This window comes from Choloepus didactylus, chromosome X (assembly GCF_015220235.1).
Source record: "Choloepus didactylus isolate mChoDid1 chromosome X, mChoDid1.pri, whole genome shotgun sequence".
Taxonomy (NCBI): domain Eukaryota; kingdom Metazoa; phylum Chordata; class Mammalia; order Pilosa; family Megalonychidae; genus Choloepus; species Choloepus didactylus.
The window spans coordinates 121,694,292-121,711,865 of NC_051334.1; the positions used below are offsets into that span (position 1 = coordinate 121,694,292).

Here is a 17,574-nt window from a genome sequence, read left to right on the forward strand (position 1 = left end):
CTGCCTAACATTAAAAAAAAAAAAACAACCTTAGTATTTAGAAACAATAAACATTTGGTGTGTGTGTGTGTATGTGAGAGAGAGAGAGGAGACAGAGATAGAGAGAGCTATTACTCTTTCCACCTTCGATGAAAATAACTCCAAGCATGCTAGTGACTGATTCTGTTTTACTCTTCAAATCAGACAAAAAATGTACCAAAATATTATGTATCATGGACTACTTTGATAGCTTTCAAGGCTATATATAATACAATATAATTGGTTTGTCCTAAAAGATCTTAGCCACATTTACAGAAAAGGCAAGTAACATTTTGCATCAAGGAGTTTTTAAATGCTCTAGAAGCTGCTTTTGAATGTAAACCGTACATCTGCTAAATTGTTTGTTAAATTGAATCACCATAGTCTGCAGAAGGGCAATTGCTCTGCCTAGGATCTCAAGATCCTAATCCAAATATTTAAAGTCTGCACAATGACACTTCTGTTCTTGGGGTGTGCCAGCAGGAAAACACAATGCTGGCACATTTACTATGCATTTCTCAAGTGTGCCCCCCTCCACCCTCTTTCCCGAGGATTTAAAGCCTATTTACTCTGATATATCCAGTAGTGCTTAATTGATTTATTCTAACTGAAGTAATATTACAAAAAAAAAAAAAAAAAAAAAAAAAATGCTCCTGAAGTGCTGTTGCCATTCATATATTTTGTATTTTAAAAGAATGGAAATAATCTGATTTACCCGTCCCCAATTTGAGTTTATTGTGGCTGATCTCCATGGTCCACTAATATTTTAAGATGTTTATAAATGGCTCAAAACATATTTCCTCGAATCTTTCGCCTCCATGATGGGACCCTTCGCCATTCACACAAAAGCTCTCGTGAGGGTGAATCTCCATCTCCCCAAGCACACGGCTCTGCCCGTTACCTCTGTACAGCATTTTGGGCACTTGGCAGGTGTGTCCACAGCCATTGGAGCAGCATTTCTTCACCCCAGAGCACTCGCTGTCCACTTCGCAGCTTTCCACACAGGCGGCAGCAAACCCGCTGGCTTTCTCGGGGGCCGGGCAGTCTTCCTGCTTCACCGCCAGGATGTACTTGAGGAACTCGCAGCTGGTCAAGCACTCGTAGTTCTTGGGGAAGAGAGGCTGAGGGAGCGAGGAAAAGAAAGTTATTCCATTAGAGACTCGTGAGGTCTGATTTCCATGACATCGGAACTGAAGGTCAACACCCTTATACCTCCACGATTTCCCCTGGGCACTTCACAAAGTAAATGCATTTGTTACCTTTTCCGAGGTAGAATATTTCAGGCTAATTCCCCAAAGGAAGGTGGTCCAGGAGTTACAGTTCTATACTGAGCTCAACAGACACCCACCATCAACATGTGTAACGATTGCAGATGACATTTCAGTTCCCAAGGAGCTGTCAAATGAATGATTAGAAATATTTGCCACACGTGTTAAGTACAATTTGAGGAGCCCCTTTGGTCTTTATACATTACATATATCTTTCTTTTCTTATAAGTCAGTCTTTTAAAAAAATTTTCCATAAATTAATCCTAATCAAAATAGGTTAGCAGCCGCCCTATGAAACCTTTACAATTTCCAAATTAGTAACCCATTTATTGATGTTATAGCACAAAGTTTTCTAATGCTCAGTTAATGGAACACATTCTATTATCCACCTTTCAAGCATAATGTGCACATGGAATCTTTTATCCATATGAAATTGTCAATGAGTTGTACAGTAAGAGAATATGAATCTTCTTTAATAATCAATGTATTAATATGTTATCCATAAAATGATCAGGTCCTGAAGAGCATGTTGCTGATAACATTTTGGTTGAACCCAGAATCATTCAAATATCAGCAAGAACAGGTAGTCTTTGACTCATTAGAGGGATGTGTTCTTGAAAGAGCATGAGTGATGTGTAGCAACCATTTATCCAATGCATGGTTTTCCTTAGGAAATAATGGTCCAAACAGCCTTCAGTTACCCCGCAGACACCAGCTGCAGTAAGGGACAATGGCTATTTTTTCTGCCATTGAAGTGAGGAACTGACAAGGCCCCTAAAAGCTGCCCCACCAAGAGAAAGGAAGGGGAGTAACATTCTTGGAGCATGGGTGTTCCTTTTCCCTTATGGAAGGGGCCGAAGTCGGTCACCCCAGTCCCCAACTCAGCCCCAAACCCAACCTTTTTGCATCACCAACTTATGGAAGTTGGTAGCCAAGACAGCAATCCTAACCCTAACCCTAACTCTAACTCTGTCCCTCCAAATAATTCTCACCTAGAACGTAACTGCCCAGCCAGGTAACATTTCCCAGCCCTCCCTTTCCCTAGGGAAGGGCATGCAACCCACTGTCTCCTTTGCTAGCTGAACATTTGAGTGATGGACAGAGGCTGGAGTGCTGCACGGCCACGTGAAGGAGAGGAAGATGCTATCCGCAATGCCTGCTATGAACCATTCTGTGAGCAAAGCTCAACTTGCATGTATACCAAGTCTTAGCCACTTGGAAGTCAGTTTGCTAAAACAGTTCAGTCTACCCTGACCAATGCAAAGACCAATGCCTGTGGTTTATGGACAGCTGGGAGTGGGAGATGAACAAGGAGGGCACGTGGCAATGTGTGTCTATGATTCAAGTCCAAAACAGTTAGTGATATAAAAAACGTGGTAGCATATGTGAACACAAATCCAGGGGGAGAATACAGGTATCCTGTGGATAAATGTTAGCATGCTGCCTGCTGTATCAGACTGAAACAGATGCTGGCCCTCTACTACCTGGCAACACCTGGATAACACCTGGGAAGACCTTGCAATGAGCTGCCTGCTACTCCTCTTTGATGACTGATTATGACACCTTACCACCCAGTAACACCTGGCAACCCCTGATAACACCTGCCAGCAACAACTCTATTTGCAAACACAGTCACATTCCGAGGGGCTGGGGGTTAGGACTTCACCATATTTTTGGGGGGCACAATTCACACCTGTTCCAAAAAGAGGGTTAATTGTAGGCTATTATGTCTCGCTTTAATGAAGACTGGAAATATCATTGAAAACTCAAACCACGATAACGTCAGCAAAGACAAATCCTTTGTAATCCGGGGAAAACTACAGCGGGATCAGTTGCTTTCTAGTGTCTCTCCTGGTTCTTTTCCCAAAAACAATATTGAGATATAAATCTGTGTGTAAGAGCTAGAAAATTTTACACACCATCAGAGGGATGTGTGAGGTATCAAATGGTACTGTTGTCTTATAATCACAACGGTCTTTCTGATATTTACTTGTAAGTTTAACATACATCAAAACATTAATACTCTATTACAATTAATATAGGGAAAGATTTCACACTTTTTCCCCTTAGATTAGTTTAACAAAAATGAAGAAAAGCAACAACATGACGTAGAATTATTCCAAGGTTTGAAAAACAATTCTAGATCTCAACTAAAATTGTTAACATTTAATGATGTACGAATCTTGAAAATAATATGAATTGCCTGGACTAAAATTGTGTCCCTATTTAATATCTTTATAGGTAAACCTCAAAAAAAAAAAAAAAAAAAAAAAAAGCCATGGTTCCAAAAGTGAATTGCCACAAACAACTAGTTAATTTAAAAATATATATAAACATTTAAAGTGTCCTCACTTCTCAAGGCTTTTCTCTCTTCCACGATTTCACAGTTTGTTTTTCTGTTAGCTGCTAGATGTGTTTTATTTTATTGGCTTTTGAAGGTCTAAATTTAGGTCCAAACCTAAGTAATCAAAGAAATATGTTAACTGATCTGTAACAATTATATAGTGTTTGCCAACTTTCCACTTTTGACAAAATGCCTACATTATGTGCACTGAAAGAAAATGCTTAGTGACCATAACCACTGGCTCCTACCACACAGGCAGCAATTTTATTAAATCTGTCAAATGTTTACTGTTTGCTAACTTGGAATTCACAGCAACTTAGTTTGCACTGTGGTATAACAAAAGCAACTCAGCCCCAACTTCTTCACCTTTGAAAACTGGGTATGACTTATGAGTCAGGTTGGGAAGAACGGGCTCTCTGTTGACATGCTGTTATAATTAGCCGGGTGCCAACTGCCATACCCTTGAAGCATGCAGGACAAGAAAGCAGAGACGGTGCCTTGTCATCTGGGTAACTGAACACTCAACTAACGGGAGAACTTAAAAACCAACAAACATGCAAAATCGTGGTTTTGAACCATGTGGATCTGAAACATTTGTTCCCTATGAGCATAAAAGAAGAATGGTCATAAGCCATTCCATAATTTCCATCTTGCAGTTGATTTAAGAGTTGTTCTTTGGGGAGAGTCAATATTTTCCATTTTGTGCCAATTTGAAAATGAGTTTTCTGATTAATTTGAAGATTCTGGGCTTCTAAACTGGTATGTTATCTTTAAATAATACAACTAACATTGTGAATATTAAATGTGATGACACACATGAGGAAGTGGGCACCACTGCACATAGCTGGCCCATAACAGGTGCTCTACAAGGGTTAAGTAGTAACCTTTATGCCCATTGCCACAGATTTACTGATCAACATTTAAAAGTGCCTAGACAGACTGTTGCTCTGCTGCTTCTAAGGGCTGACATTCCACTAGATGCCAACTTGCTCCTGCCAGGTTAAGCACTGGAATCTGCACACAGTGAAGTAAGTGTGCTCTGGTGGAAGATATAGCAAAGAAATAGTTTAAGATATTGTACATAAAGACCAGAGAGGATGTGAACTACCTTACAAAAATGTGGATTTGGTAAACAACCTTAGGGTTCTACTCTTTATACTTACCTAAGGCAAATCTTGATGGCATCTATCAATTTAACTGTTCTATTATTTACAGTTATTAGAGGCAAATTTTGATAGCTACTAGCAATTAGCTTGGGTTTGGGTGGAAATATTAATGGTCTGAATATAAATTGGGGAATATATGTTATGTTTACACAAGGACTCTCTCCACTTTTAAATCACGGCTTAGTGAGAATCTACCAGTTGAATGAACAAGGAGAAAAGTGCACACAGGCTAGAGAAGATGATGTGAATATTAATAGCTAGACATAAAAGAAATGTGTGAACAGGTCCCCTAATGGCCATTTGGAAATCATTTGAACAAATCATTTTGGTTTCAAAAAGTAGCCTCTGACCATTGAGCATGTAAAATTTCTCATGATAATACAGATTAATTACTCATAGACTTGTCAAGAGGAGTTTGAAAACTTTAGGAAAGGAATGTATTATTCAAATCTGTGCAAGTATAATGCCTATCAGTTTCCATATTGAATGAACAGCAGGCATGATAGCACAGATATATGTGCTCAATACTGCATCTCTTGTTTATATAATTACATCCAATTGATTAAGGAAAGTTACTAATTACAAAGTCAATATGATTACAATTCTTTATAAAATTATTCATATAAATTATTACACAAATCACACACATGGCACTCTTCTGCCAGGTTTGGTTCCAATGTAATTGAATCATTAAATATTTGGGAAAAATATGGTTACTCTGATCATTTTTTGTTTTGCTTTCCTGCTCTTATCCTCATCTAACTAAGAAAGGGATACTCTTCAAAGATCATGCATTTTTCTAGAGGGCTCAGTATCTAACAGATGTCAGTAATACCGTCAGTATGCTATGCCAAAGCAGGAATAGCAATAGTGGAATGGTAAAGGAAAATAACTAGAGATACACTGGATTAAGTAAAATATATATTGATATGCAATATTAATATATTCTTATAAACTTTGCAAATTTATATATTAATCAAATCTTACACACTGATATATTCTTATAAATACCTTATACTTCTCATTTCCTATGAGTAAAATCTAAAATGTGTTTTGGGTACTTTAGCAGGGCACTTTGCTAAGCTCAACTTAGAAAAAATTAATAAAATTAACCATTTACTTACCTGTATCATTTTTAAAATAAAATGAAATATTGAAAGTGGCAGGTAACATTTCTTGAATAGTAACTTAAAAATAAGATGCAATTATCTTTGATTTCTTTGGCATAAAATGCAAGGTCTTGTACAGTAGGCGAGTTTGGACAGCAACCAAGGAATGATCAACATAAGGACATCCAATTCATCAAATTATCTTTATACTCTGAAAATTACATAAAATGAGGCCTCAGAAATGGAGAGAACACTACATTTGATATTCAGTCTGATTCAACTGGCTTGTGTGCTACTTCTCTATGAACGCAGCAGGCTTTGTAAATAGCTGGGTACTGGTGGGTTCTCTTCCTGCTCCAGCCACTGAACACAAGTAAAACCTTAACTATCTCCTGAAACAAGTTCATCACCACCATCCTCATTATCACCACCACCACCACCATACTGGTAGTTAATTACTAACAGATGCTGAATGTCTACCATGTCCCTCACTCTATACCAGGTGCTTTACTTACTCATCTCACTTATTCCTCCCAAGTCCCCAACAAACATTATTATTTCCATTTTTTAATGAGTAAACAGAGGCCCCAAATCACAAAACCAGTAAGTGACTGAGTCTCTGAGAGTCACTGTTTCTCTAAGGACACCACCAGATCTCAGGGGGAAATGAGAAGACCGGGCTAGGCTAATACAGGAGCTCTCAATTAGCTTCCCCATTAGAATCACCTGGGGAGTTTCTGAAACTCCAGTGCCCTGGCTGAACCTCCCCACTAGTTAATTCGGCACCCTTGATGTGGACCCAGCAAGCCACATCTTTTAAGTACAGCAGGTGATCCCAATATGTAGTCAAGGTGCCAAGCACAGGATCAAGTGCTCTCTAAATTCAGATTCAGTTATTAGATTAAATGATCTTACACATTTTAGGAAACAACATTAATATGCAAAAATATAACCCTACAGTTCCTGTGAAGAGATAGTAGGGTGATCACAAACGACTGAAGCCTCCTCTCCCAAAACGCAATAAAATGAACAGAACATAATAAAAGAAAAGAAACACAAGGAATCTCACCAACCAAGAAAAGACATAGCTGGAGTTACCACAACACAATCTTTACATTACCAAGGAGAAGCATCAACAAAATCCAAGACACCTTAACCTTAACCTTAACCCAACATAGAGAGAAGCAGATGGAGGGTACGGTATCCTGGGGACGAAATTAAGAAAAGTCCTTCCAGAGCAGAAGGCTCTACTGCCACCGCAGCAGTCAAGATTGTAGCAGCAGCATAAAAACTCACTGTCATGAAAGCCACATGGAAGTAGGGAGCCTGGAGATCTCTCCACAGAGACCAGCATACAAGCAGGACATTAGAACTGGACATTTAACAGGTTTATTTGTTTATCAGAACACAAGCCCTTTAGTAAGGGTTCCCCACAGTCCCAGGGAAACCACCTTTCTTCATTCACACACCCACGCCACTGACAGCAGACAGAATGTAATTATCAGGTCAAAAACTGTAGCTAAACAGGTAAAACTAACAGGTCTCAGAAATAGTTTACCTAGATAATCTAGAACAAGCTATCTGTTTTAACATGAATAGTTAGAAAAGGATGTGCAAATCAAAACCATGCAAATATGCAGGAAACCAAATGCGAGTCAACCCATCATAATGATAAACTTCACGGATAAAACAATTTTTCAGGCATCCAGGTAGTAAAGGCAAATTGACTGTGAGGGGGGAAATACGGCACTTAATATGAGATGCCAATAGAGCAAGGACTGTGTGCTTCTAAGCAAAGTAAACCCATGTACATTCATAGATACAACATGAAATAATCAGCAAAGTTGTTATTCAAATACATATGTTACAAAAGCATACTTAAAGGCAAAAGGACTCAGAGCATACAGCACCCATGAGCCCTTCTTGCAAATTTTCTTTGCAAATTTGGCAATGGCAAAATTCAGCCATTCTACAGAAAAACACTAAATCAGGATAAATGGGTGTGATGGTTAGGTTCATGTGTCACCTTGGCCAAGTGATGGTACCCATGTGGTCAAAAAAGCACTGTCCTAATCATTGCTGCAAGGACATTTGTGGCTGGTTAATAAACCAGAAGTCTGGTAGGTTATAAGTAAATAATAAAAGAGATATGAAATTTCAAATACAATTGCAATCTCATAATGTTTTTTCATCTTTCTAAAAGGTGTGGGTACCTTTTTCTTCCATTAAATTCAAATTATATTAAATATTAATCATCAGCCAATTGATTACATCTGTGACTGATCACATCAATGATGGGCATGTCTTCCATAATGAGAGAATTCAATCAGCTGGATTTAGTCCAATCAGTTGAAGACTTTTAAGGGAGAAGAGCAAGAACCTTCATTTCTTCTTTGGCTAGCCAGCGTCTCCGGAGGAGTTCATAAAACACCTTCATCTGAGTTGCTATTTCACTGCCTGCCCTATGGAATGTGGACTCATGCATCCTCCCCTACGGAATTTGGACTCGCGCATACCCACAGCTGCATGAGACACTTTTATAAAATCTTATATTTACAGATATCTCCTAGTGGTTCTGATCCCTAGAGAACCCTAACTAATACAATAAGCTAATATAATATGCAATACTCAAAGAAAATAAAACAATACCTAAATATTATGTGGAAAAAAAGATGTTTGCCCAATCTATGTTAGACTTCACATTTAAAGAGCAGGCAAAGTTTCCCATGCACAAACTAAAATAAAGAGAGAGAAAGAAATGAATCAATTTTAAAAAACCAAGAATAAAGAAGCCAGCGTAAAAGAATTAGTTATCACTTTATCATCTACATAAGTATTGGGCTAAAATTGAATAAAGTAGGAATTACAGTTAAAGAAGAAAATTTGAGGCAAAGAACTTTAAAATAAAAGTAATATGTTAGCTCCTGTACACAGTATTTGAGTGAAGTACGCCAGAAATAAAGGCAAACGCTATAATGCCTCAACAATATGGACTAACTACAATGTGTAAACTCAGAACTGAATCTTAGAACATAGCCTAACGTGGACTTGATTATTGTAATAGTCCCTAGATTGTAAGCTCTTACAGCAGTCAACTGTATTCCTGAATTGTAATGCCTATCTCCAAACTTTGAGATGCTGATCCCTTAGTGTATAACCTGATTGGTCTCTGGAACAGTGTGTATCTCTGAGACACCTGAAACTCAGAGCTAGAGCTCGGCAGATATGAATGTCAGTATTAGTGCATACAGCCACTGTTAAAAAAAAAAAAAGCTGAAAAAGAGCCCAGACTTTAATTAGTGATATGAATGAAGCAGATCTGGTTAAGCCTAGGGCAAACCGGGCCAAAGGGTAAAGGTCAAAACTGACTGTGTTTTAAAACTTCAACTTCCATGTGAGACCAAGGGAAGAGATGTCTATTTGGTGCAGGATCTATATTTTATAAACAGTATAACTCTACAGTCAGTTTGTTTAAATACCACAATTACATGGAACTTTGAATAGGAAGTGAGATACGGTAGGTTAGTATAGGTTAGAGCGAAATAGTGACACATCCCAAAGTAATTTGGGCAGAGAATAAAAAATATATTTACAGCTCCCCCCCACCCTGAAGAGCTGGGGGAAGGTGCAGAAGTGTTAGACTTCCTCACCTGGACTGGTGTTGACGTTGTCACAAACATTGGGACTGGCGGCTTGATGTGCTGAGCCCTCGAGTATGGGACTTGCCCTTATGAAGCTCATTACCACAAAGGAGAGTCTAAAGTTGTATGTAATGGTGCCTAAGAGTCTCCCCCTGAGTACCTCTTTGTTGCTCAGATGTGGCCCTCTCTCTCTCTAACTGAGCCATCTCGACAGGTGAACTCACTGCCCTCCCCCCTACGTGGAGCCTGACTCCCAGGGGTGTAAATCTCCCTGGAAACGCAGGATATGACTCCTGGGGATGAATCTGGACCTGGCATCATGGGATTGAGAATATCTTCTTGACCAAAAGGGGGATGCAAAATGAGACAAAATAGTTTCAGTGGCTGAGAGATTTCAAATGGAGTCGAGAGGTCACTCTGGTGGACATTCTTATGCACTATATAGATAACACCTCTTAGGTTTTAATGTATTGGAATAGCTAGAAGTAAATACTGAAACTATCAAACTCCAACCCAGTAGTCTGGACTCCTGAAGACGATTATATAATACTGTAGATTACAAGGGGTGACAGTGTGATTGTGAAAACCTTGTGGACCACACTCCCTTTATCTAGTGTATGGATGGATGAGTAGAAAAGTGGGGATAAAAACTAAATGACAAACAGGGTGGGATGGGGGGGATGGTTTGAGTGTTCTTTTTTTACTTTTATTTTTTTTACTCTTATTCTGATTCTTTCTGATGGAAGGAAAATGTTCAGAAATAGACTGTGGTGATGAATGCATAACTATATGATGGTACTGTGAACAGTTGATTGTTTACCATGGATGATTGTATGGTATGTGAATATATTTCAGTAAAACTGAATTTAAAAAAAAGTAATGTTAGAAAAACTGGTAGGTGGGAGGAGTGGTGGAGGAAATACATAAGTGCAATTAACCTCAGGTTTTATGGTAGGGTGTAAGTAAATAAGAGATAAGAGGTTTCAAATAATATTTTTCATAATCTTTCTAAAATGTGTGAGTACCTTTTTCTTCCATTAAATTCAAATTATATTAAATGTTAAGCATTTATTAAAATCTAGCACACATAGAGAAATGCCAGGTAAAGATACTTGCCTAATAGGAATCATGGCTATTTATGGATGCTAAAATTTGGAGTAATTGGTTTTATTTCTCTTCTTAGTACTTTGTTGTTTTAATTTATTAATGAGCATGTTTAATATTATACAAAATAAAAACATTGTACTTAAAAACAAAACTGCCAGTTACATCTTTCAAAGAGGGCATCTAAATATTAGCTATGTGTATAATAAGAAAAATAATTCTCAACTCATTCGCTTTGAATTTCTGCTTGGAAACAGTGATAATTTGCTGAGAAAGTCAATTATAAATACTAATTATCAGATGTTATGACAATTATTTTGCTTCCCAGGAAAACCATAGACTTTGGCCATAAATAATACAAAATTAGGAGAAAATAAAAAACATGTATATGAGGGAAGTAGCCTTCTATAAGTGCATAACTCATTTTTAAATTATAGTAATCTTCACATATGTTAATTTCCACTTCCTCCTTCTTGCCCTGCTTTTTCTACTCATTTTAAAGGTAGATATGCCCCCTTGTGTGGGAGCATATCTAGGTCATGTTTTCCACTGGGAGCAACGCTCCAGAATCCGGCTAGAAGATCCTTGGAAAGTCACTGGGCACATACATATTTCCAGAAATTCAGACATTCCCAGAGAATCAGAGGATGACGAGGGTACTGCAGGTAAATCGTGTTTCCCCTCCTCTCCTTCCACCATTTTGTTAATAGGAATTTCCAGAAATGCCTACAAAAGATTAGCACAGTCAAGCATTTACATGTTGACTCATAAAACCAACTTTGAGGACTTCCTGGCATTCGAGGCACTAGGAATCTAATGGTGCGCAGATGAAAACTCTGCCCCACTATGCTTATAGCATATACACTTTCTAACAAGCAAGCAAAGACTCATTAAGCAGTTTAATTTGGGTAACAATAGGCATAAGAAGTCTGGTGAGCTTCAACTAATCTGGTTTATTTCAGAGAAATCTTCACTTTGGTTCCATTAAGGCATGTGGGAACTGACCTCCAGCTGTGAATGAGAAAACTGGACCAAATATGTGCAATGACCTTTTTCAGACAGTGGACAACAGGTAGCAAAGGACTATACCTGTAACTGAGGGAAGAGATGAAAAAAGATGAGCCCATCAACTGCTAATATGGAAACCACACTGCAAGGAGGGGAAACCCAAAAAGAGCCCAACCGTTTTTCTGAGTTGAAAAAAAGAGATCAAAGTTTGAGGAGGCTGAGTTGCCTAGACTATTTTGGGCAGAATATCAGAGAGGAGGGAACTTCACAAAGAGAGAAATCCAGAGTTGCCAAGTGGCCCCTTGAATTTTTGGCTGAATACTGACTTGAAGTGCATATAATGGAACTCCACAAGCCTGGGGCAAAACAACCAGAAAGCCAGAGGGCAAACAACTCCTCCAATGCTAACAGAGCTAAGAACTCCCACTCCAATCAGAGTGGAGAGAATGCATCGTACAGGTGTTCTTGGATAGAATCCTCAGAAAGATGTCACTTTTGTAATGAGAACAAGTTAGCTCTAAACTCAAGGGTGGCAGGAACCCACTCTCACAAAGCTTAAAAGCAAGTTTCCAAAAGATAAAACTGATCTCAAGTAACTTCACTACATCCAGAAGAAAGCACAACAGTTTAAAAAATACAGCATTGTTCAGAAGACAAAAATTTAACATCCAATCAAAAATCATCCAGGATGCAATGAAGCAGAAAATATGACACACAACCAGGAGTGAAAAAAAAAGAGAATCTACAGAAACAGCCCAGAATTGAGAGTGATGATGAACTTAGCAGAAAACGACATTTGAAAAATTATTTTAAATATATTCTATATGCACAAGAATGTAGAGGAAAACATGAATACAATTCGGAGGGAAATGGAAGATATATATAAAAAAAAGACCCACATGGAACTTCCAAAGTAAAAATGAAGAAATGAAAAATATACCAGATGGGATTTTTTTTTTTTTAAATAGACACTAAAAGAAAAGGTCATGTGAAGCAAACCTGAAGACATAGTGATAAAAACTGTCCAAAATAAAGCAGAAAGGGGAAAAAATGAACAAAAAATAAATAGAAACTCATTGACCCATGGGACAAGATCAAGTGGTCTCGGGTGTATAATTAAATTCTCAGCAGGGGAAAAGTGAAAGGATGGGAGAGGAGGAGTAAATAAACATGGGCTGAAATGTTAAAAACCTGATGGAAATCATAAATGCACCGATGGACGGATGTAAACGATCCCGTCCAAGGCAATGTCTTGGTATCTCATGGTGGGGAAGGAAGAAGAGGGTGTTGGGTGAGGGTTTATGCAGTTGGGAGGTAGAAGGAGCCTCCCCTCCCACTTCGCAGAGGAAACAGAGGCTGGGATTCCTCCAATCCCCATCCATGGAAGCTCAGAGCATCTCAGAGAGAGGACTCTTCATTCCTTGATTCGTGGACCCTGAGCCTGCGAGGGGCAAGAGACACAAACAGGAAACTTCATTCCTACCATCACACTTACACCCAGCTGGGGAGAGACAAACCACAGTTCAGCCCAGCGTCTCTGAGATTCCGCAGACGCTGAGGGCCCGAGAGCCAAATGCCACCTCGGAAAACCCGGTCCTGGGCCCAGCAGCGTCGGTATCACCTGGGGGCCTGCTGGAAATGCAGAAACCCAGGCCCGCACCCCACACCTAGTGAATCAGAACCTGCATTTTAGGAAGATTTCCTGATGAGTCGTGGACCTTTCCTGACCTTAAAGCCTAGGGAGCACCCTGTGGGCTCCAGGGGCACCCTGTGAGCTCCAGTCAGTGTCTGTGGAGGTGCTAGCACCTTCCCAGGTGAGTGTCCCGCCTCTACTCTGACATCTGCTCCCGCCACAGGGCCTTACTCCAGCCATCTGCATTTTTTTCTCATACATTTCCAACTCAACACAACCTGCATTTTTTTCTCATGCATTTCCTTCCTCTGAGCACATCCACTTATTTGAGTTTTCCCAAGACAAAAGCCACAAAAAGCATTTCCTAAAGCCTGAAAACCTCCTTGCTAGCCTCAGCATCCTCACACTCCTCCTTCCCATACAGCCCCAATCTTGGAGAAAGAATTTAAAGGTGCAGAAAGAAATGCATATCCTTGGTTAACATTTCCCCCCTTCCTGTTTGTTCTATAACACAGAACCATCTGCACTCACAGCTACTGCTCCAAGTAACTCTCTGACGCAGGCTCCCAGATACCTCTTAACTGTAAAATTCGGGAGGCCCTTTTAGTCCAGACCCTACTGACCTTATCATACAACTCAAAAGGGCCGATGGTGTCCTCCTCCTCCTTCATCACAGCATGTAATGTTTATCCAGTGTTATTACCATCAAACACGGGTTAAGTGCTTGACTCACATTTCTTACTTCTACTTAAACGTGTTGCTTATGCAACTTCCATCAAATCCTCTAACTCCTCACCCAGCCCCTCTTTTCAGACAAGAGGGGTCTTTAATTCATTCAAAATAATCTCCAGTTTCATCCCCTTATAAATTTCCAAACGTATCGATTCTCCTCCAATAGTGTCTAGGATAATTCCATAGTCACCTGCAGCATGTAAAAATTCAAAGAGAATTTGACCTTGCTGTTTAAAAAAAGAAAACCAAAATAAAAAGAAAAGCCCCACCTACCCCCCTCTTAGTTAATAAGTTGGAAAAGGGTAAAAATAAATAATCAAAAATTAGAAATTAAAAAAAAAACACCTATCTCACTGCCCCCATGAGCCCCACTTCTGACTACAATGATGTCCCAGTCCCCAGGCATTGGGATGGAGTATTTTTCTTTCTGCAGAGCTCAGTTCCCTGGGCCAATGTCTCCACGTCTCCTTGCGGATGGACAGGAGGAGTAAAATGGGCAGGACGCACTTGTGATGTCTGAGCAGAGTGCCTGCCTTTCAAGATTCCCAGGTCCCTCCTTCAGTCAAGATGCTCTGTGTCTGCGAGCAAATTCACATCTGAGAACTGGGGCGAGGACCTTGGGCTTCTTGCAAAGTGGCTCAAGCAGAGTTCTCTTCAACCAGTTTCAGAGGGTTTTTTGTTTGTTTGTTTGTTTGTTTGTTTGTTTGTTTGTGGAAGGGGAGGGGTAAGGAAGGAGGGGAGGAGAGGGGAGGGAGAAAACATAAGAGAAAAGAGAAGAGGGAGAAAAGAGAAAAGAAGAGAAAAGCCTATATATTCCATCTTAGGCAATAAATTATAGGACAATGCTAAAATGCCATTCAACATTTTTGATGTTCTCAATTTCCAGGGCTATAGAATTTCATATAATGGACATAACTCTCTTCAAAGAAAATCTCACAAAAATATAAAAATTCATAAGCATTTCTGGGAACATTCCAATTCTATTCCTACCACCACTGCTAGGTTGAGAAGACAACTTTGGACACATTCTTTCTCTCCCCACCACTGCCCAAGCATCACCACCCAGAAATATAAGACTTTTATGTATTATGAAGATGTAAAAGGTAAATGTTTCCCATCTGTAAAAATAAGTTTATTATTTATAATAATTTTATAGTATCTCCCAGGCACCCTGGCCTCATCACCTTCTCCCACCCTCACCCTCAGCTTACCCCACTGCTTCCTGTGCACCAAGAAAAATGAAGTATTCAGCAGAGTTTCATTACTAGCCCATTGGAATCTGGGCCCATGTATTCCCAGGCATTCTCTTCCTCCTTGCTCCTGCCTCAAATCATCCCTCAACACTTGTGCGATGGACTCCTTCCAAATCATCTACATAAGGACATGCATATCAGCAGTTCTCCCCTCATTCTCCACCATCAGCAAATGACCTCTCTCTTCTGGATAATTCCCATCTGCTTATTACACATGATTATTTCTCCACCATAAAAACCATTAAATATCTGATTAGCCCACTTACCCTTTACCTACCCCTCATTTCTCTCCAGCATTTTATAGCAATGCTCAGCGAAACGGTCCTCATACCCCTTGTCTGTTTTCCCCAACCATCCCTCCTGAACGCGTCAATCAGCTTGGTCTTCCACCAGTCCAGGAACACTGCTCTCATCAAAACCACAAAGACCTCCACACTTAGAATCCAGCAAGCAATTACAGGGTCTCAACATACTTGACCTATGGGCAGCATTTTATACAACTCATCACCCCTTCCCTCTTGGAAAGCTTTCTTCATTTGGCTTCCAGAACTCGACCACCAGGGATTGTCCCCCATGGTATGGTTTCCACTTAGTCTTGCTTGTGGTTGTGGGTTCTTCCTTGTAAACTTGGTGTGACTTGGAGCTTAATCCTTGCACATCCTCTCCTCCTACCTTCTCATCCAACTTCATGGCTGTAAACACAGCCATCCCTGATGATGTCCACATTTGTAATTCCAGCCTAGACCTCTTACCTGCTCTCCAGACTTGGGTATCCATCTGCCTATAGCACACGTATCACTTGGATTTCTAATTTATGTCTCAAACTTAATGTGCTCAAAAACAAACTGTCACATATTTTACTTCTCAGTACGTCCCAACTTCCTTCCCCATTGATTCTTTTTATCCCATTCCTCATATTCAACCTGTCACCAAACCCTGTTGACTCGACCCGTTACATGTGCCCTGACCACTTCTGCCCTCTCCACCTCTATCTTCCTGGCCTGAGCCACCAGCATCCCTCACTTAATAGAATGTAAGTAATGTGTCGTGTGCTCAGTTTGTACAAGTAGATATAGGACTCCGCGTAGCTTACCCACAGCCACAGAACCTCAGGGGCCATTCCCATGCCCCAACGAATTAACTACTTCCCTAAAAGCAGTACCCGGAAGACATACTGTACCTTTCTTAGAAAAGTACTCCCTACATAGGAAAGTTTTTAATTAAAAAATGGGTCCATCTTTTATATTTCATTTTAATTTAGTGAGCCTAGGAGGGCTCTCTAATTGACTATGGTGTAGCACCCAAAGCCAGCTTTATTTTATTAAGCCTCTAATATGTCTCCTTCCCCCATGAAAGAAAAGGCATGTATATGTTCAAAAAGGATAGCAAGAAAGCCCATCTCCATTTGTCCCTTCAAAGGACATTCTAATCAGGTAAACTATTCTTCTGATACATTAAAGCAAAATATGACTAACTATACTAAATTCTATGTGCTGATCCTTTTTCCCCTCACATCTGGGGCACATTACATCGTTTTCACATTTAGCTCTCATCAAATTCTTTCAGCACATTTAACTATTTTATGAAGTTCTCAAGCAGGTGGTGGCTCTGATTCAATTCCTAAAGACATGCATTTGATTAACACCCTAACTTCTAAGACAAAAAAATTGAGTTGCACAGAAATGGAGGGGGAAAAATGTTGTGAGTGCAAGAAAAAGTTCTGAACACAAGAAATCTCAGCACAGGAGAAAGAATAACCTTAACACCTTTAGTTTCTGAGGTCTTTATTCATGGAACATTCCATGGCTAAAGAGCACCTTGAAATACCAAAGAACCTTGTCTTCCTCTTCTTCCTTGATGTGCCATTAGTTAACTATGATTTCCGATAACCAAGGCTTCCTTCTCATGTAAGGATAAGTCTTTTCAAGCACTGATGGCTGGGCCAGCAACAGTACATTAGAGACAAGGTTCATTCTTTCTTTCCTGAGGGAGGAGGTAAATTTCATCCTCTACTCTGTAGACTACAAGATAAAATACAGGTAAGAGGAGGGGACTAGAACAGAGTATGCTAGCAAAGAAATGCAACTGGAAATCACACCACATGATTGTGTATCTTATTCTCCTACTAATGAAACGTGATCTTGGGCAAATAAATCCCCTTTCTCCTGTCAGCTCCACTGTTCATAAAGTTCACCTAATGAAATCTAGACCACACCTCCTAAGAGTGGCATGAAAATAGAATGTAATAAAACCTAACAAAATATTTTACAAGCAAAAAAAATGTAAGGAAAAGAATAA

At 39.6% G+C, this 17,574-nt stretch overlaps 1 protein-coding gene across 5 annotated transcripts in view; it reads right to left on the bottom strand.

Annotated features, from left to right (window-relative positions):
* ANOS1 (anosmin 1) overlaps positions 1-17,574 on the bottom strand; it is a 205,124-nt gene that overhangs the window by 57,587 nt on the left and 129,963 nt on the right. For all 5 annotated transcript variants that reach the window (XM_037822310.1, XM_037822312.1, XM_037822313.1 and 2 more), the window contains one exon: positions 920-1,139. In XM_037822310.1, the coding sequence (XP_037678238.1) occupies positions 920-1,139 (220 nt within the window). The remainder of the gene's footprint in view (positions 1-919; positions 1,140-17,574) is intronic.